The sequence below is a fragment of the Melanotaenia boesemani genome, chromosome 1, assembly GCF_017639745.1.
Source record: "Melanotaenia boesemani isolate fMelBoe1 chromosome 1, fMelBoe1.pri, whole genome shotgun sequence".
NCBI classification, from domain to species: domain Eukaryota; kingdom Metazoa; phylum Chordata; class Actinopteri; order Atheriniformes; family Melanotaeniidae; genus Melanotaenia; species Melanotaenia boesemani.
The window spans coordinates 28,353,472-28,373,501 of record NC_055682.1 but is presented as its reverse complement, the minus strand read 5'-3'; the positions used below and the strand labels follow the sequence as shown (position 1 = coordinate 28,373,501).

Genomic DNA, 20,030 nt, shown 5'->3' with positions numbered 1-20,030 from the left:
TTTGCAGGTCAGTGGTGGATTATAAAGTTAGTGTGTGTGTTAAAGACGTTATTTTCAGATAGTTGAGAAACACAATATTAAGTAGGTATATAAATGACTAAAAGCTATTTATTTGGTTACTTCAAGGTTTTTATACGAAGATTTAGACAAGATTAATAATAACAATAATGGATTATATTTATAGCACTTTTCAAGGGGACCAAAGTGCTTTGGGTGTGAATGAATAATGGACATTCTGTTTGTTATTCATTCACTCATTCATACCTGGTGATGGTTGCTGCAGCTGCCCTGGGTGACACACACCAGAGATACAGATGCTGGAGGTAAGTAGGATGAAGTGTCTTGCCCAAGGACACAACAACAGATTAACTCGGGGATTCAAACCACCAACATTCCAAATATTGTACAACCAATGTACCGTCAGTTGCAAGCAGTGTGGTTATCATTTGTTTTAGCTTAGAAAGTTTCAGACAAGCGTCAACCACTTCAGGCCAGTACTCAACTGGCTGATGCTGATATTGTCGACATCTAGTGGTAAAACGTTGTAATTACCACCAAAACTAAAAGCTTTGTCAAAACTGTCAGACAAGCCACCTGCTGGCGTCAACACTACTCCCTGCTGGGCACTGGAAGGAGCATGTCATGGCTTCTAAGGGAGCTTGCAGCGCTAGTGGTGGGTGAGCTACATGAGCCAGTGTGTGAATATAAAATATAATTGCATGAGGACAACTCTTGCCTAGCTGTTGACTTGCACATCTGGATTTGTTGTCTATTGCCCCCCCCCTTCACCAACATCAGTATAACCACAACCCAAACAAGTCTGTACAGTGTCTGGTAAGTTTTTTGTGTCTCAATATTATGTTGACAAAACATCAGTGACAACCAAGCAGAAAAAAGGCAATCATCTTTTATTCAAGTTGATTGTGCAAAACACAACACTTGTAATTAGTATATACTGTTCCCTGTATATATATATTTATATATATATATATATATATATACACACATTCATACGGTACAATCATATAATTTGTGTGATTTAAAAATGTCAGTAGGGAAAGGCAGAGAAACATGGGCATTGTATAAAATTGGCACAAAAGACAACAAACTGGTTTCCATTACAAAAGTAAAAAGCCTTATACTGATAACTGATAAAAACTAGGGATGGGCATTTCAGGTGTACTTTGAAGTCGACTAGTCAGGCCAATCAAAATCGATTAGTTATGACATCATAAATAGCGAAATGAATAACACTTCGTCTCCACATGGAAATTGTAAAACATTTGTGAGACGTTGATGTTCCCTACACCAGTGGGGTTTTTTTTTTTTTAAGCTTTGTTATATTTTAACATTGTGTGGGCTCTACTGTCCTTTCTTGTACAGTAGGTAGGTAGGTAGATAAGAAAGTGGGTCAGGGAGAATGGGATCGAACCTGGGCCGGCTATGTTTGAGGGGTGGCTGCTTTGCCAGGTGAACTAAACACTGCGTCTACAGAAGTGTTAAGCAACAACAAAACAAGTTATTTTTTTCTGTCTGTCTGGTGTTTTTGCTTCTGAGGTGCAACATTTTTTTGGATGGTTTAGTAATCGCTCTGCTCTGGTCTGCTGACTCCACTATCAGTGAAAACTCTGACAGAAACAGCTGTTAAACTTTACCTGCTTCCACTTCCAAACCAACGTAGGGAGACGGAGACGAGGTGATTCCTCCTGGGCTGAAGCTGAAGCTAGTAGTGATGTGCAGTTCGATACTGAAATATCGATACCTCAGATACCAGCTTTTTTTTTTTTTTTTTCTAGAATCGATTTTCATGTTAGAATATTAAAAAAAGTGTAATTTGGTGGTTAACTGGTTAAACTGTTAAAATGGAATACAGTGGAAAGTAACTATACTATCAGGATCTTGTTTAAAGTATTCTCAGTTGGTAGAAACTACTTTTTTTTCTGCCTGCCATATTCTTAAGTGAAATAATGCACAGCAACACACAGCTCACTCACTCAGTCCATTGCAGTTATGTTTGGAGCTGAACAGCATCGGCGACTTATAGTGTGTTTGGGACGACATGGATGTTTTGTAGTGACACCACAAACCTTAAACAGCTGATGGTCAATCATAACAGAATATGCTGAAATTATGCTGAGAAGGTAGGCAGGTGCTGCAAGGGTGAGACAGATGTCACTCTTGGATGCTGCAGGCAGGTACTAACCACTTCAGATGGAGAAAGGTTGGAGCTGTGTAGCACTGATGCTGAATTTAGGGAAAGTGGTTTTCATCTGTCTGCTAGATTTAGGTTTTAGTGTTGATGTTTAAACAACAGAAATCCCACTCATTCTTAAGACTGCGGCATCCTCTTTTGTTATGTACATTTATGACATAAGAAAATGCTGCAATAAATGGCTGTATGATTTCGGTTGTGTTCCTAAGATCAACCCACAGAAGTTATTGTGGGGTTTTAAAAGATAAAAATATGGCTGAAAAACATAACTTCAATCGTTCTCATTCTCTTTAGTGTAGCTTTGAGAGTGATTTTCCAATCACATTAAGTTTTGAATTTTACTTTGTATTGGATCGGAAAGACAATCAGTGGTATCACACATCACTAAAAGCTAGCTTCGGAGTGAACTCCCTGCAGTTTACCCAGTGGCGGTAAAGCAGACACGGGACTCTGCTGTAACTAGAACAGCTTTGTGGTGTTTACTGTTGGAGAAAACAGCTAACTTTCTCTGCTCCACCGCCCACTTTGACTCAGACCTGTGCGTGTGTCTCTCTCCCCTTTGCTAGCTCGACATTACAGGGTCACACCGTTCTTTTACCACAGCGCTGTCAACAGCACTATGTCTGCATGTTGAGACTCTCATCCAAATAAAAACAGTCGACTTTTTTTAAAAGCTGCCAACTTTTGCCCCATTTCAACTAAATTGATTAGCCGTGCACATCCCTAGTAAAAACAGACAAAAAATATCTTAAACAGGATTTTACACTGTAAGTGTGCTTTCTGATTGTTCTTCATTTGCCCAGAGCTTTGTCCAGGTTGGTCTTGATGGTATCCAGGAAGTCTGATGTGTTGACAAAGTGTTCATTCAGCTTACAGCTGCAGGATTGGAGTGCAGTGGTTAGAGTATGAACATAAATGCTAAAAAATAAAATCTGTTCTGATGTTAAGCTATCAGAGTAAAACAAATATACATACAACATACAGCTAGACAAATATGAAAAAAAATTCACACTCACTTGGCCAAGCCATGGATGCAGCCTGCAAGGTCTTTGGTCATTATACCATTTTCCACAGTTTCCACACAGACTTTTTCTAATGTCTGGGTGAACCTAGAGAGCAAGGATGTAGTTTGACAAAAATTATTATATAAAATTTACACACTCATGAAATGGCTTACTGAACAGCATACTTTATTAAATCAGGATTTCCATCCAGCTTCCCTCTGTGTTCCAGTCCCCTGGTCCATGCAAAGATGCTGGCAATGGGATTGGTGCTGGTTGGTTTTCCCTACAAAGCAATAATGCAAATAATATTGATTATTTAAAAACTTAAAAACCATCGACATTGGGTTGATTTTCATAAATTCAAATATTTCACAAAATACTTCAGATTTTTTTTTCTTTCTTTAATGATCTATTCACTCCAAATATGATTTGGCACATTTGTTGTCCGCTCTGAATCATTGTCAAACCTTAAATGAAAACTGCATTTTTAACTTCAGTTTAACATGATTGTCCTCCCACTGTGAAAACTGTTGACCTTACCCTCTGGTGTTCACGGTAGTGCCTTGTGACAGTGCCATGAGCAGCCTCAGCTTCAATAGTCTTACCATCTGGACACACCAGGACAGATGTCATGAGACCGAGAGAGCCAAAACCTGCACCAAAGAAAAGAAAAAGGAAAAACATGCCATAAAAAGAAGAAAACCACAGTGAGAACTGTGGTTGCGTTGCCTCGTCCAACTGTCCTCCACCTACCCTGAGCCAGAATGTCGGACTGCACATCTCCATCATAATTCTTGCAGGCCCAAACAAATCCTCCAGAGGACTTCAGGACTTGAGCCACCATGTCGTCGATGAGCCGGTGCTCATACCAGATCTTCAGCTTATCAAACTCTGGCTTATACGTTCTGAATTAGACCAAATGATCAAATACTTAACACAGACAGTCTAATTGATTGCGGCCTGGTGGTTTTTAGGAAAACTGTGACAAGCCGACAATGCTTTTCTGTAGTCCGTCTTACTTTTCAAAGATGTCCTGGAAGATGTCTTTGAAGCGGCCATCATAGGACTTGAGGATGGTGTTCTTGGTGCTCATGTACAGTGGCCACTTCTTCTGGATGGCATACTGGAAGCAGCTGTGAGCAAAACCACTGATGGACTAAGCAAAGAAGACAAAAAAGAAAGGTCCAGATTTTAATCATAAACAATCACAGCGCAGAAAACCTGAGATTCCACTCAACTTGACAATTCATTGGGACTAATTCTTACCTCATCAGTGTTGTACATTCCCATCCCACAGCCCCCTGCAGGAAAGTTGTACACCTCCCACTCCGCCGGCTTGCTTCCATCAGCTGGGGAAAACACAATCTTAAACGTGCCGGGCTTGTCAACAACAAAGTCTGTGGCCCTATACTGCAAGATCAAACAAGAGTGTGAAAAAATATTTTAGTTTGGATGCATTTATGAAAAAGAAAAATACTCATGTATGCATATTAAAAAAAAAATACCTGATCACCAAATGCATGTCTGCCAATGGTTATGGGTTGTGTCCAACCAGGAACAAGGCGGGGAATGTTTTTGCATAGAATGGGCTCACGGAAAACTGTGCCACCCAAGATATTCCTGATGGTTCCATTGGGACTCTTCCACATCTTCTTTAGTTTAAACTCTGGCAAAAGGATTAAAAGGATTATACGGTTAGCTTCTGCTCTTTGAGGATGTAAATAAAGCTTTGCACAATTAAGAAACCAACTGGTAAAGATCTAAAAAGCATGTGGAACAAACATTTTGGTGCAAAGTTAGAACAAGAGAAAAAGCATCCAAGTCTGACTCACCCTCAACTCTGTCCTCATCGGGGGTGATAGTGGCACACTTAACGGCCACATTGTATTTCTTGGTTGCCAGAGCAGAGTCGATAGTGACCTGATCGTCTGTCAGATCTCGATAGGGCAGACCCAGGTCAAAATACTTGAGCTCTACATCCACATTGGTAAGGATGAGCTATATAAGATGTCGATTTGTTACTTGTGTACAACACTGCACAGCAATTCCACAAATACAATATGTTGCATTCTTTATTGCATTCTGTTTAAATAGTCACCAGAAAGTTAAAGAGATTTTACAGCTCTGTTCACTTTACCTTCTCTTTGATGAACTCCCATATAATGCGAGTCATCTCATCTCCATCCATCTCAACCACTGGCTGGTCCACCTTAATACGATTAGTTGCATCTGAAAAATTTGGTTACTTTAACTTTAAGGTTTCATTTCCACTACAGAAGGAAGAAGGATGGGAATTGGATTAATGGTGGAAGAGAAACAAAGGGTCAAAGTTTGCACATAGCCAAGGCTGTCACTTGCTAGATTATCTTCTAAAGATTTTTAAATGGTAATGATAGTTCTTGCTTTCTGAATTCATTCTGACTGTTCCCACTCTGTCTGTAATCTACAGCCCAAGCTAATCAGCAAGCCTGGAATAGTGGCAAAATATTTTTTTTATGTTATCTCACCTGTGAGAGTTGCCTGATATACAACAGAACAACTCACTTTTATATAACCACACTTACAGATACAATGATACTACAGACTGTGTATGAAGATCTATTAAATCCTTCATATGAAGTTTTAGAAAAGAAACTAAGTCTTCAAGCTGTGGCCTTGAGAGCTTTGATAGCATTTATTACCAGTCAAACCTTTATTGTACCTGATAACACATGGACCTAAAAGTAAAACAGGCTGAAACAATATGCAATGACACACTTCTTAAAACTAAGTATGCAGGTTATATAACTTTAGGAATTTGCTGGTGATTTAAACATGTTTCTCTTCAATATTTAACATGAATATTAAGAGACAAACGAAACTGTCTTGGATAAAATGGTTGGAATCATAACTCTTTGTTCCAGTTAGGTCTGATTCACCAGTGGCTAAAAGCCAAATAGTAACTTCCTGCCGCTTGCCAGAGTCATGCTTTATAAATATATATATGTGTGTGTGTGTGTGTATTACACACACAACTATTTCAAACTATTTACTCATTTTACGCAGACATAAAACACATTAAGCTTCACTGACAAAACCAGCTGCAGTGCATATTGAGTCACATTGTGGTTTCAATCGACGGCACGGCTGACTTACAGTTCCTGTGGTGCAGTCTGTGAAGGCAGAGCGCGGCGGGTGAAAACACTGCGGGGTTGTTTTGCGACAGCGCAGCAGCCGCGCTCCTCGACGCTGTTGTCAGAGCTTTCAGGTAGCCCGCCATGTTTTCAGGGGATTGACTGATATCACGAACCACTGGAACTACACTCTTTCTGTATGAATGAAGTAAAGCCCTGTAAAGTAGTGACGTCGGTCGGATGTAGGCGAGGGTAAATTCCAACACGTCAGCGTAAACACAAGGCGCTTCGATCTGATTGGCTAAAAAGACCGGCTCAAACTGAGCAAGACACTTCCTGGTCTCATGCTGCAGTTAAAAGTACCTCAGAAATGGTCATTCAGACCTCCAACTTAGAATAGAAGGAAACTTGGAATAAAAGAAGACGCTCTCGTCTGCAGCTTTTTTTACTCACCAGCTTCGCAACTCAAAATGAACTATCGCTCTCTCTCTATATATATATATAAAAGTTCACAAAGAAATCATTAGGTGATACTGTTAATAAACAGGACACTGCACTCAATCTTGCTTTTGCATCTTCGTGTTTTGACAATATAACAAATTGGTCTGAAAACACAATTTGATAAATATATATATATATATATATATATATATATATATATAGTCACTTTCTATTGTCCAATAATGTGAAATGAACTGAAGAAAACAGATTCCAATCAAACAATAATAACAAGATGACAGATATTTAAATTAAAAACAAACTTAAGACACAAAGAGAAATATGTGTATTAAGGCACTTAGTACAAGACAGACAGGGACATAAGAGAGACAGGGTTCATAAAGGTTGTAACAAACGTATTAGACACTAATAAAACAAAATATATTTATAAGCCATGCCTCTTTGGTTTCTATCCATGTGCCACGATTTTAACTGTAACTGCTGGGCATCACGATAAGGACCCACAGAGACCCTACTACAGAAGTTTGAGCAGTTCTGAGCTCATCTAACAAAACCAGCTTATGTTGTATTTCTATTAAATTATCATAAATATTCACTGAAATGTTGAAAGACATCAAATAATGCATTTGTGGTGGTTCACCTCAGTTCTACTTGTTAACAAAAACAAACACGAAGAAAAGAATCAGGTTTGTTGGACACAGTAAGCAACTGGGAACAGAATAATTTTTTGCTCTACCTATTTAACAAATCCTTGTTAAAGAAACAAATATACAGAATGGACTTGTGTCCAAATGCACAGTCACATGGCCAAATTTTAACTGCTCTGCCTGAAGGCAGATCAGAACCAGTGAGTTCTAAGTTGTGGCCATCACAGAGCCTTTCTTCTCACTGAAGAAGCTCTTTAGCAGCATAACTTGACCAATACCGATGACGAACAGCAGGACGGTCTCTCCGATGGACCAGTAGGTCACCCGCTGGAAGAGGTGCTCTGCTTTCATGCGGTCATGGGCTTCTCTTAGCCTGTACCATGTCTGCGATTCCGCTACCACCTTCAAGACCTCATGAATGGCAACGCAGGATGACTCCAACTGAAAACAGAAAGGCCAACACAAAACAATCAACATTTCCAACAAATCTCAGGACTAAAAGAAGAGATGAGAGAGTTTACTTTTATACTCGACCTGAATAAACTATAATAACTTTAAAACCAGCAGGTGTAGTACACAGTAACAATCATCTAGTTAAGACACAACGTTCAGTTGAGAACCCTTCGGTCGTCACATTCATATTCATGTTGTTTTGAAGTCTATGTTACACGGACAATCCCATTTGGATGAAAGTGTTACTGGAAGACAAAACAAGCCAGTAAACACATTTTGAGCCAAGTATCACACACTGCCTGGAGGAAAAAAAAAAAAAAGTATCACACTTTTTATCACTTTTTTTTTTTTGCTTGGATAACCTTTGGCTTTGAGTATGGCTGCATTCACAGCTGCACTGTTTTTATAAGCTTACAGTGTTGGATTTTTTCTAGTCCACAGTTGCATTATTATTATTATTTTTTTTTTTTGCCAAGATCTTGTATCTATGATGGGAGGCAGCAGCAGCATAAATTTTTGTGCAGCATATCCCAAAGTTTTCCAGCTGGGTGAGATCATGGCTCTGTTGTAGGCAATCCATTTATAAAAGTATCTCCTGTCTCCTGAACCATTCTTTCACACTTTAAGGCCGTCTGAATCGTTTTTTTCATGTAGGAATATATCCAAGCCATCAGAGAAGAAAAACTAAATCTATAGAAAAAAGATTTAACACAGACCGTACCCACTGAAGCAACCCTAGATCCCAGCTTGATGAACTCAAAACTCTGGAACAAGGTAAATCTGGACTCCTTAGTCCACATGACCTTTTTCTGTGCTCACGTGGTTTTTTAAGGCTACACAACTGCCTGGTCTCCATACATTGGGCTCTTTTAACACTGTACTTACGACCTGCGAGTGCTGATGTCGATTTCATCAAACGTTTAAGTGAACTCCATTCCTGGATTTTCTTTTGACCGGAATTTTTCCTTATGTGTTAGACACTTGTTAACCCAATTTTGGTAGTTTCAGTAATCCCCTTACTTATTTTGTTTACTTTATGTGGAACAATAATGTGACACTTTTGAAACAGTAGCATCTTTTCCACAAGCACAAGCACATCATCTGACCTGGTAGCTGCTCGCTGCATCAGCTAGGGTTAAATGGCTTTCATTAATCGCTGCAGTACTTCTCCAATGGAAGACACTTCTCTATTTGATTGACTTAATCAAGGTGGTGACTTTTGCTCTTTGGCCAGACAGTTAATCGAGTTATATAGTTGATCCTTCTGATTTCCCCAGTCTGTGTTGTGTCACTTTACCTAAGCCCAAGTCAAAATTAATAAAACTGATTAACATGTGCAAAAGTATCATTCTAATATAAAAATCATGGTGAATGAGATTAAATACTAAACCTTTATTGCTGCTTCATTCTGTAGCCATACCCAGGTATACTTAGAAAAACCCAGGACCACAGGTTATTAGACACCCAAATTAGGTACCTGTCCTGATGGATCAAAGCTAATTTGGTGGTCAAAATATGAGGCAGGTGGTCTTCATTGTGTAGTTTATGACTCTGTATGGATAGAATATTAAACTAAGTTATTTAGTAAAGCATAGAAAAACCAAGAAATCTTATATTTGATATGACGCCACTAAAAGTGGCCACTGATTGATAAAGTTTATTTTTTGTATATTTTCCCATTTGATTGAATTAATCAAATTTAATCAAATCAAATAAAAAAACAAAAACAAAATTGTAAACATTCAAAATGTTATTAAAGTCACAATAAAACACTTGCAAAATATATTTAGTCATTTTTCAAGTTTTGCCTTCCGACCTAGATGGGATGAAGTCCAAGACAACTCTGGCACCACCCAGAGAACTTGCTTCATCAATTAAATTATTCTAATAATAATAATGCATCAGTGTTTTCACACTTACCACAAAGTCAACAAATAATTAAACCTAATATATATATATATATATATATATTTTTTGCTTCAGTGTTTTGTCCATTTGGTTCATTGCTCGATTCTAAAATATGTATAGCATAAACGGCCACGTCTCTTATTTGTATGCTTGCTTTTGCTCCCTCTAAATAATGCACCACGTTCCTCGACTTACTTGAGTCAGTGCTGTACTCCCGGTCATACTATGTAGAAGAGGTTCCTCATCACCATGACGGAAGTCCAAGTACACTATTTTATGTGTAAAAGTGGAGAACTCATTGCTGAAGCAGACCTTGTAGATTCCTCTCATCGCTGTGGTGTGAGAGAAGCTGTCATACTGCTTCTTCCTCTCATTATACAGGACATTGTTTTGGGGATCAGTGACAAAGCAGTCCACATCATAGTTGCCTCCTGCAATGACCTAAAAGTTATTAAAATACAAAAACATATTGATTACAAGAGAATGTAAATAACAAGGTAGATGTGACAGTGTAACATGCTACTTTAATATATTTTGGGCTTTTCAAATACTGCAAATAGGTAACAGTATCACTTCAAATTATTTTTATTTTTTTCCCAGCAATTGAGACCCAAATACCCTTTCTTTCTGAGAGCAAAAGTCAGAAAACATAATATATAATCGCTTGAACTTTAAGAGTAAGTTTGGCAGCATCTTGCACACACAGTGCCGTTAACAAGTTTTGAGACTAACTCACTTGGAAGTCTATGTCAAACTTCACGTCTTTCTCCAGTTCCTCGTAGAAACATTGCTTTTCGTTGTCAGGGAGTTCAAATGTGAGCTCTGTCCCAAACACCAAGCAAACAGGCAGCAGCAAGCAGCACAGTCCCAGGTAGAACATGATGAAAGTAGAAATGAAGCGTAAAAAACTGTAGAGGCTCCCCTTTACAGTGATGTAGAAGATCACAATGGCGCTGCTCTGACGTGGCGCGAGTACAAATAACTTCCGGGACAGGTTCGCATATTTTGTGGTCAAAATAACACAACTGTCACAAAAATGTCAAACAGGGCTGAGAAAAGCCTCCTCGTGTCAGGCAAAGAGATTTAATATAGATTAAAGATAAAAGATGACTAAATAAACTGTAACAGACATTATGGTAACCCGAACCAATAAGATCTTTACAGCAGTCAAAGACTACGGAAGCGTAAAAAAAGGTCTGTTATTCGAAATAACGAAATAATTAAATACATAAGTAAATAAAGCGATAGATACGTAATTTAGGCCAATAGGTTTCCAATCAGAGGTTGAAGTCTCAGGAGGAAAGTCGACAAACAAATATCACTAAGCTCTTTTTCTTTCTTTCTTTCTTTCTTTCTTTCTTTCTTTCTTTCTTTCTTTCTTTCTTTCTTTCTTTCTTTCTTTCTATAATCTCATTAATTCAGGTAAACTGATAGATAGATAGATAGATAGATAGATAGATAGATAGATAGATAGATAGATAGATAGATAGATAGATAGATAGATAGATAGATAGATAGATAGATCTTGTTAATTAAATACACAAATACACACAATGGAATACACAATAGACCAAAATAACATATTCGAAAATAAATTTGCAATATTTTAAAAGGCCCCCAATCCTTTTGGCTGGAGGAAACAAGAATAATAAACTTTTATTAAATTCCAAGGTCAACCTTTGTTAGTCGTGGAGGAAGTTTAAAGTAAAGGCACTAAATACATTCCTACTTGAAGTACATGGTCAAACTTTGCGTGTAAGATTGTGTCAGCAACTCACTGGATTAAATGACACTCTGGTAACCTGTAGAAGTCTTGACACGAGCTAAAAACATGAACGAAGCAATCCAAATATGCTGATTATGAATGCGGACGACTCCTCAAATAGGAGAATTACTTTGAAAATCTGTCCTTGCTTGCCACTCCCCCACTTCCGGCTACGAGTCTTTTATTACAACATACAATATAGACCATCTATGCAACACAGGGAAGGGAAAACGTCTATTTGAATTATTTTCCTTAATATTTGTTTTGTTTTTGTCCAGGGTACGAGGGAGTTTCCACGAAAACGTTTAATTAAGTTAAACTTTGCTGTTACATTGAATTTTTCAAATTTTGTTTGGCGAACTGCCTAAAATATGCAAAACTACGCAGACGCTATCAAGGATTTTGTAGAGAGCCATGCAACGGGTCTCACAGTTGTTGTTGTAGCAGGTAATCCGATCGTTTCATTATATCAATGTGTAATGCAGTGTTTTATGCCATTTGACATTTTCTCTACAGTCAACTCAAGAGAACAGGCTGCTACTACAAATGTCCACAGAATAGCATCGTGTAGCCTACCGTATGCTGACCTCATGGTTCATGTAGAAACCTTGTAAATCAGGTAGATAGCCTGTTCCATCATAACAGCGATTATTGGTCATTATTGGTATTGCACATTATTGTTAACGTTTGCGCATGCGCATGCATTACATTAACTATAAAAGGTGCCTTTGAGTAAATAGCTTTTGTTTCTGGACCACAGTATTTACCATCATAAACATGCCACAACACTTTGGAGCTCAAACTGTTTTAAAAAATAATATTTTATACTCTTGTAATAGAATTTGTAGTATTTTTAGTTTTTTTCAAGGTCAAGTAAACAAAACTAACAAGAATTCAACAATATGTGGGTAAATGATAATGATTTTTTAAAAAGTCCTTTTCAGCTAATTTAGTCTCTATTTGATCTATTTATTTATTTATTTATTTTTTTACATTTTCTTCAGGGGTTGGTGTGTTAGCCTTGCGAAGATGGATGGCAGGGGGGGTGTGTCGGAGCAGGGCAAGGCTATACGGCAAAACAGTCCTGATAACAGGAGCCAACACTGGCATTGGGAAGGAAACGGCCGTGGATATGGCCCAGAGAGGTAAGACTTTTTTCCTAAGAAGAGGAGCCCATCTCTTATATTGTGTTTAAATATAAAGTCTGTACACTGAGACAATCAACAATAAGTTGAAAGAAAAACACACCTAAGAGTACCTTGATTATTACTGTACCAGCAATTTGTCCAGTGTGAGCATATTAAAATTAAATGAATGAAATTCATGTTTCTTGTTTTAATCAAGGAGCCAGAGTGATCCTTGCTTGTAGGGACATGAAGAGAGCCAACACTGCAGCAGATGAGATCCGTCAGAGAAGTGGGAATGGCAATGTGGTGGTAAAGAAACTGGACCTTGCCTCTCTGCAGTCCATCAGAGACCTGGCCAAAGATGTCCAGGAGAATGAGGAGCGCCTGGACATCCTCATTAACAATGCAGGTATCTCCCACAACTGCGATGGACTGGTGACCTGTCCAGGGTGTACCTGCCTCTCACCTGCTAATTGCTGGGATAGGCTCCAGCTTCCCTGCAACCCTGAATTGGACGAAGCGGTACAGAAAATGAATGAATGTATCTCCCAGTATTTTTTCTTGGTCTTTCACAGAAGAGACTTCAATTCTAGAAGGGGGAAAACAATAATATAAATCTATTATATTGTTGGACTAAATGGTACAGAAAATGAATGAATGAATATAAATGTATATTGTTTTTTTGTGTATTGTTATTATTATTATTATTTTATTCTTAGGCATTATGATGTGTCCCAAGTGGAGTACTGAAGACGGTTTTGAAATGCAGTTTGGTGTCAACCACTTGGGGCATTTTCTCCTCACCAATTTACTCCTTGACATGCTGCAGAAGTCCGCTCCAAGTCGCATTGTCATCGTGTCCAGCCTGGCACATGAGAGAGGTAAAATCGGTTTATCATTTGTATATATATATATATATATATATATATATATATATATATATATGACACATTTCCTCCTAGTCCGCTGTTCTATCTTAAATAACTAATATTATTTTATGTGTATTATATATAGTTTTTGCTTAATAACTATTCTAAACTGTTTCTTACAGGAAGTATACACTTTGATGATATTAACCTGGATAAGAACTACCAACCTGATAAGAGCTACCGTCAAAGCAAGCTGGCCAATGTTCTCTTTGGCAGACAACTGGCTGCAAGACTCCAAGGTAGTGTCCAGTGCTTGTTGATGAATCTGTAATGTTCTTGGTGATCTTGAGTGTATTATTTTCGGAGTTAACAGCAGTATTTTTTCTGTGCATTGCAACTAACATTTGATTAATTGGATCTCTCCTATTAGGCACTGGTGTGACTGTGTACAGTCTTCATCCGGGGGTTATTCACACAGAATTGGGTCGCCATTTGTTCCCTGCCTTAGCTCTGTGGAAGAGGGTCTTAGCCTCCCTCTTTATGATGATAGTCAAAAGTCCCTGGGAAGGAGCCCAGACCACCATCTACTGTGCTGTGGATGAGAGCCTGGCAAAAGAGAGTGGTCTCTATTACAGGCAAGTACACATGACAGTGAACATAACAAAGTCTAATATGGAATTTTTAAATTTTGATGGCCCTTTTAGTTCACTCCTTTTGTGGGATCATTTTCTCAAAGTCGATGAAATCAAATTTTCTTAGAATCCATCAACAACAACAAAAATCTCAATATTCATTGATTTATTTCTCTATACAGTGATTGTGCCCCCAAAAAGCCGGCACCACAAGCTCTAGATGACGCTGCTGCCAAGAAGCTGTGGAACCTCAGTGCGTCCATGGTTGGTTTGGCTTAAACACAGCAGCCTGCCATGTTGCTACCAGTCCTGCCTGCCGATGGTGTGAGCAGCCTTGTTTAAAAGGGTGAACAATGTGCTCCAATTCATTATAATTGTCTAATACGCTGAGGGCCAGACTATTTAATGAGATTCTTCACTTGCTCTTATATTTTAAATCCGAGAGGGTTGCAGCACAACATTTTGCACTATTACACTGTTTCTAGTCACCTGACACCTGTTATAAGCAGGTGTCATGCTTTGTCTTTGTCTTATGTAAATTTTTAATACCTTTATGATTTATTCTATATCTATGCTTGTGCCATTATATTTTATCCAAATAAGGTAATATAAGTTAATTAAGCTAACATTTATGATTATTGTTTTTAATTTCTGTTAACATTTTTCCATTGCGTTTTTTTTTGTGCATATAAGCCAAAACACTCAATGATTTTTCTCAAAATTACAAGACACTATTAAGACCTTAAAAAAATCAGTTTTTATTATTGACATTTAACATTTGCAAACAGGGAAAGCAATACATTATTTGTATAATCAATGTGGTACCATCAAAATTAGGAGCACAACCGATCTGAAATGATATGAAGCAAAAAGGTAGAATGTGTTGCATAAAGGAAGTGACCTTTGACCCTGTGCTGATAAGAGGTGAGAAGACTGTCACACTTGAGAGGAGAAATGATGCTCCGTCAGGTGTAGGGAGGGAGTGGATGCTTCAGGGGCTTGGAGCAGTTAGGATGCACCCGGTCTACCCAGAGGACTCATCAGCTCACTGAACACCCCCAGTGTTTGTGTGTGTTTTACACAGGGGTGCTGTTTTTTGTGTACCGATGAGGTTTTTTATGCTCATTCTTTAAATTGAACATTAACCAGTGCGTGAAGTTGTCTGCTGAACATACAATAAACAAAATGTACATCAGGAAGCTAATAGCAGTGAAATATTTTATCAATAAAATGTTTGATGAAAAAAGTGATTTCCTTTAGTCTTTTTATTGGCAGCCGCAAACACACAGATTCATACAAGTATTTAAACAAATTAATGACATCTTAAGTTTTTAAATTCTTAGGGATTTTGTTTGAGACTAAAGAAAAATCTTTGAACCATTTCAGATCCAACATGAAGCTTTTTCAAGTGAAATTGTAAAGTGTAAATTATCTGGATGTTTGGGAGAATTTCTAATCTGATAACTAAACACATTTCCACTTTAAAAGCAAAACCCTTTTTTTTTTAAGCTCATACTAACTTATTTTAGTTTTCCTGCTTTAGGCCATTAGCCACCAGTACAAGAACTAACTTGTTCTTTCACAGAACTTACAGAGAACTAATTAAAGTGTAGAAATGTACATTTTGTGCTTGCAAATATCATAAGTAGAAACACATAAAACACTGAATTTACTCACCCAATTATGTGCTCCATTGGTTGTGCCGTCCTCAATGTACAGTACATGTTAAAGTTAGCCTTACTGTATCAGAGTGCCACGCAGCTGGTTTTTAGACTTTTTTGTGAGGGAGCATGTCAGTAGTTTTGTATGTCCCATTTTTGTGAAGTCCTGCAGTGACAGTCTAAACTTGCACTAAATGAAAAAAATTAAATAAAAGCTCACCATTGACAAATTAAAAGACATAGCACAATGCAGAGAAAATGTTGGAGTGGGCACTTACATAAGTTCCTGTCATATTTTGTAACTTTAAGCTCTATTTTTCTAACATTTCTTTACAGCTTGAATAAAACAAGAAAAAACAAAACACCAAAAAACAGCTCCAGTAAACTAACCAAAAGTCTGTTTAGCTGCAAAGTAGAAACACTAATAACAGCATTCAACATGATTATCAATAATAAATTTGAATGACTGAATTACCCCTCAAGCTCCCTGGCTCAGATGTTGGCTCTCCAGTATCTGTAGGTAATGTCATGCACATGCCCTTATCAGTTCTCCGTCCAACGGATACAGAGTCTATAGCTGGGCTGGAAAAGTGATAAGGAGATGTGAGCGACCACAGTACCACAACAGCATCTGACTCCCTCGTATAGTGATGAGGGAACTATTGTTTTCAGGATAAAAATGATTCCTGAGACTTGGAAAGTCTGTGGAGAAGTTTTCAAAACTCCAAGCAGAGATTTTTTTTTTTTTTTACAAAGCCAGCTTTGCTTTCCTCATAGTCCTGAAAGTGAAGCTCCTGAGGTTTCAAGCAGAAAAGATTTGCTGTTTCATTTCCTTCATTTTGCCAACGAAGATGTAAACCATCTCTGCCAGCTCCTCAGATCCCCACGCAGCAGAGGACTAGTTAAGCTTTGACCAGTCGAAGTGGGTTCCAGCAGCAGTAGCCCTTCACTGTTTGACTGCTGACAAACTTTTGAGACCCACCCCATTGATGAGTTTTATTTCACTGCAGCCCCGCCTGGCCAGCAGGGATTTCTCTGCTGCCATTGGTTCATACTGTGAACTCACCATACCTGCCCCCTGGCTTCTGAGGACCTGAGCCAAATAGTTCTTGCAGTTGTCTGTCATGGGGGAGATCAGCCAGTAGGGTGCAAGAAACCAGGTTTGGTGGGTGTGTTCCACACAGGTGTGGCTAAGAAGCACATTCCAGTGTACACATACCTGTCTGCTCCTCTGGTATTCAGCTGCTCCTAGAAAGTGAGACCTCTGTTGACCATTTGCTCTCCCGTTTCGTCTTTCTGAGGCCCACACATAGGGTGAAGGAAATAACTCCTGTTTCATTTGCACACATAAACAAGCCATGCTGCTTTTCTCTTCAATTCTTTCTTTAAGGACTCTGCTTCATTTTTCAGTAACAGTGTCCTTGTGAACAAAAGGAAAACGTGAAACCAGTGACACCTCTACTTTATAGGAATGAAAAAAGTGTCTTTGTGACTAGAAAGTTGTCCTAAGTGTAAACACAGAAATCACCAAGAAGTGTTTTCTTTGTACTGATGAAGCAACAGTTTTGTGAATAAAAGTGGCTAAAGGTTTTCCAGAAACCACAGTTAAATCCAAAGCATACACCCTGCCATGTGGCGTCAGTTAGTGCAGGTGCAGGCAGTGGCATGTACTTCCCCCCCAGCAAAGAACTAAAGATTATCTGTGCCTGTTTTCTCCCCCTGGAGATCATAAACCCTTATAGAGAATGTGTGTGAAGTGGAGATTTGTGTTGTCTGCCCCTCTGGTATGCAGGTGTCTCTCTCTCTACCTTTCAATTCTGGTCATTTTGCTTATGTCTTTCTCTCAATCTCTCTCTCCCCCTCCTCCTTTGAGTCACTCTATCTCTCAATTGCTATTTCTCTGCCAGAGTACAGACATGAACAGTGTATGCCTCAGGCAGGTGCGGGAATGCAGGTTTGCTGCATTTGCAGGCCTAAAAGGAAACAGGACATATCAGCCCATGCTGTGTCTACTAGTGAACGAGTCTGTACTTGTGTTGAGCTGAGTCAGAGCAACCACAGTGACGAAGATTGTGTCACCATTCATGCACAAAAAGTACAGCTGATTTGATCAGCACTTAAGTCCTCGTTTAGGCAGCAAGAACAGAAAAGAAAGTGGTTAAATACATGAAGATGGCTTAAACAAAATCTCATAAAAGACCAATGAAAGTGCCAATTATAATGCCACAATGTGATATATGGGCTTTAAAAGGCTGTCTAGTACCCTAGTACACAGACAGAAGTATTCATTTAAATCAAGGCAATCCAAAATATAGAAGCAAGAACATGAATACTCCCAGGCCAGTCCAAAGTCTTCTATGTAGCAGGTCCTGGATCAAGTCTCAATTCATGGCTCTGCATACCGCATGTTATCCCCCTTCTCTCTGCCTACTTATTTTTGTCTCTTTCCTTTATTTACTTAAGGTCAATAACAGCAATAAATAACTTCAAACACTACTAAATCTGAGGTTTCCAACAAAATGAGATGCAGGTTTTAGAAATATTTTTGCTACTTGGTGCAATTTAGTTCAATAGGAAATACAGTGGTGTATAAAAGTGTTTGCTCCCTTTCTGATTTCTTATCTTTTTGCATGTTTGTCACATTTAAATGTTTCAGATCAAACAAATTTAAATATTAGTCAAAGACAACACAAGTAAACACAAAATGCATTTTAAATAGAAATAGAAATAGCAATATATAAAGTTTCTCTAGCTATACCTGATTACCAGGCTCGATTACGCCCACATCTGTTCTCAATCCAGAAACCACCTAAATAGGACCTGCATGACGAAGTGAAATTGACCGAAAGATCCTCAAAAGCTGGACATCTTGTTGAGATCCAAAGAAATTCAGGAACAAATGAGAAAGAAAGTCAGCAAGTCCACCTCTGAATAGCTGCAGAAAAACAAAATGAAGATTTTGGAGTGGCCTAGTCAAGACCATACCTGAATCCTATTGAGATGCTGTGGCATGACCTTTTTAAAAAGGCAGTTTATGCTCGAAAAACCTCCAATGTGGCTGAATTACAACATTTCTGCAAAGATGAGTGGACGAAAATTCCTCCACAGTGCTGTAAAAGACTCATTGCACGTTATCTCAAACGTTTAATTACAGTTGTTGCTGCAAAGGGTAGCCCAACCAATTATTATTTTTGGGAGGCAATCAGTTTTTTTAAGTCTCTCTACATAACTCTTTCTGTGTTGTCTTTGACTAAATTTGTTTGATCTGAAACATTTAATTGTGACAAACATGCAAAAAATGAGATTCAGAGAAATTTGTGTAGACCAGTTCATGGATTAAAAACTTCTGAAAACCATTATCAGTGAAGATTGAGCTGAAGTGGAAAAGGTCCTGTGATCTGAGGAATCGAAATGTTATCATTTTAATGTTTCAAAGCCAACACAAAGACTAATGTTGGTAATAGGATAGCATTTTAGTTTTTAAAAGGAGCATCAACTCCTCCAAATAGTTTCATTAAAAGAGGTGATGCAACTCTGTGTTTTGAAAAATAGAAACGTCCTTTAATTTAAGAATTTGATACGCTATATTTCTACCATTTCCACCTTATTTTAGACTGATTTGCATTTGTTTTTAATTTATACTCCCAAAGTTATAGGCAAAACAGATTGTAAAAGGTCTAATAATTAATCTATGTGCTCCAACAGACCCAAAACACGAGTAAAATATGTGTAAGACACATGAGCGACAATGTTTTCCTCATAATATAACTTATTCTTAAAAAAATAAGTTTGCTACAGATGTTTCTGTATATATAAATAAATATTTGTTCATAAATAAAATATGACATTTTTACCCCAGAAAATAAAAAAGTAAAGCCAGTGTGGATAAATTCTGAATGCTTCTATTAGTGTTATTGACTTTAACAGAAAGCCACCAGCGGGGCATAGCTGGTGTGGGTGGAGCTGAGACTTCTAAAGAAATGAAAACACAGCATGTTGGATCAAAACTGCTGTCTTCTGTATTTGGCACCTGTACACTAATGTAGTACTGAAAAAGCATTATAAGTTTGATACTCATGGTTCTGGTTTTACTTTTGAGAGGCCAGAAAGAGAGGAAGGAAGAATGGGTCGACCAGAATCAGGAGCAGGGGTGTCTACAAGAATATCAAGGCTGGGTCCT

The 20,030-nt window shown here is 38.2% G+C and overlaps 2 protein-coding genes across 2 annotated transcripts; one reads left to right on the top strand and one right to left on the bottom strand.

Annotated features, from left to right (window-relative positions):
* Positions 1-1,962: 1,962 nt before the first annotated feature.
* LOC121650641 (isocitrate dehydrogenase [NADP], mitochondrial-like) lies at positions 1,963-11,138 on the bottom strand. Its single transcript, XM_042002268.1, has 14 exons — positions 10,533-11,138; positions 9,992-10,237; positions 7,649-7,876; positions 6,352-6,676; positions 5,354-5,445; positions 5,049-5,214; positions 4,722-4,882; positions 4,483-4,626; positions 4,236-4,372; positions 3,970-4,121; positions 3,757-3,869; positions 3,402-3,499; positions 3,229-3,321; positions 1,963-3,088 (listed from the first exon to the last, which is right to left on the bottom strand). Exons 1-14 carry the CDS (start codon positions 10,674-10,676, stop codon positions 3,004-3,006), a joined length of 2,184 nt encoding a protein of 727 aa, XP_041858202.1. The 5' UTR covers positions 10,677-11,138; the 3' UTR covers positions 1,963-3,003.
* A 586-nt stretch (positions 11,139-11,724) lies between these two features.
* si:ch211-107o10.3 (uncharacterized protein LOC407663 homolog) lies at positions 11,725-15,436 on the top strand. The gene is made up of 7 exons (XM_041993116.1): positions 11,725-12,008; positions 12,566-12,706; positions 12,906-13,097; positions 13,408-13,569; positions 13,740-13,856; positions 13,988-14,192; positions 14,372-15,436. Exons 1-7 carry the CDS (start codon positions 11,933-11,935, stop codon positions 14,466-14,468), a joined length of 990 nt encoding a protein of 329 aa, XP_041849050.1. The 5' UTR covers positions 11,725-11,932; the 3' UTR covers positions 14,469-15,436.
* Positions 15,437-20,030: the final 4,594 nt, after the last annotated feature.

Excerpts from the sequence above, each read along its gene's own strand:
- LOC121650641 (XM_042002268.1), bottom strand. The coding sequence starts at position 10,676 with ATGTTCTACCTGGGACTGTGCTGCTTGCTGCTGCCTGTTTGCTTGGTG. Across the intron at positions 4,883-5,048 it reads CGATGAGGACAGAGTTGAGG|AGTTTAAACTAAAGAAGATG; the intron begins GTGAGTCAGACT and ends TCCTTTTGCCAG. Across the intron at positions 4,122-4,235 it reads TTCCAGGACATCTTTGAAAA|AACGTATAAGCCAGAGTTTG; the intron begins GTAAGACGGACT and ends GGTCTAATTCAG.
- si:ch211-107o10.3 (XM_041993116.1), top strand. The coding sequence starts at position 11,933 with ATGCAAAACTACGCAGACGCTATCAAGGATTTTGTAGAGAGCCATGCA. Across the intron at positions 13,098-13,407 it reads CATCCTCATTAACAATGCAG|GCATTATGATGTGTCCCAAG; the intron begins GTATCTCCCACA and ends TTTTATTCTTAG. Across the intron at positions 13,570-13,739 it reads CAGCCTGGCACATGAGAGAG|GAAGTATACACTTTGATGAT; the intron begins GTAAAATCGGTT and ends TGTTTCTTACAG.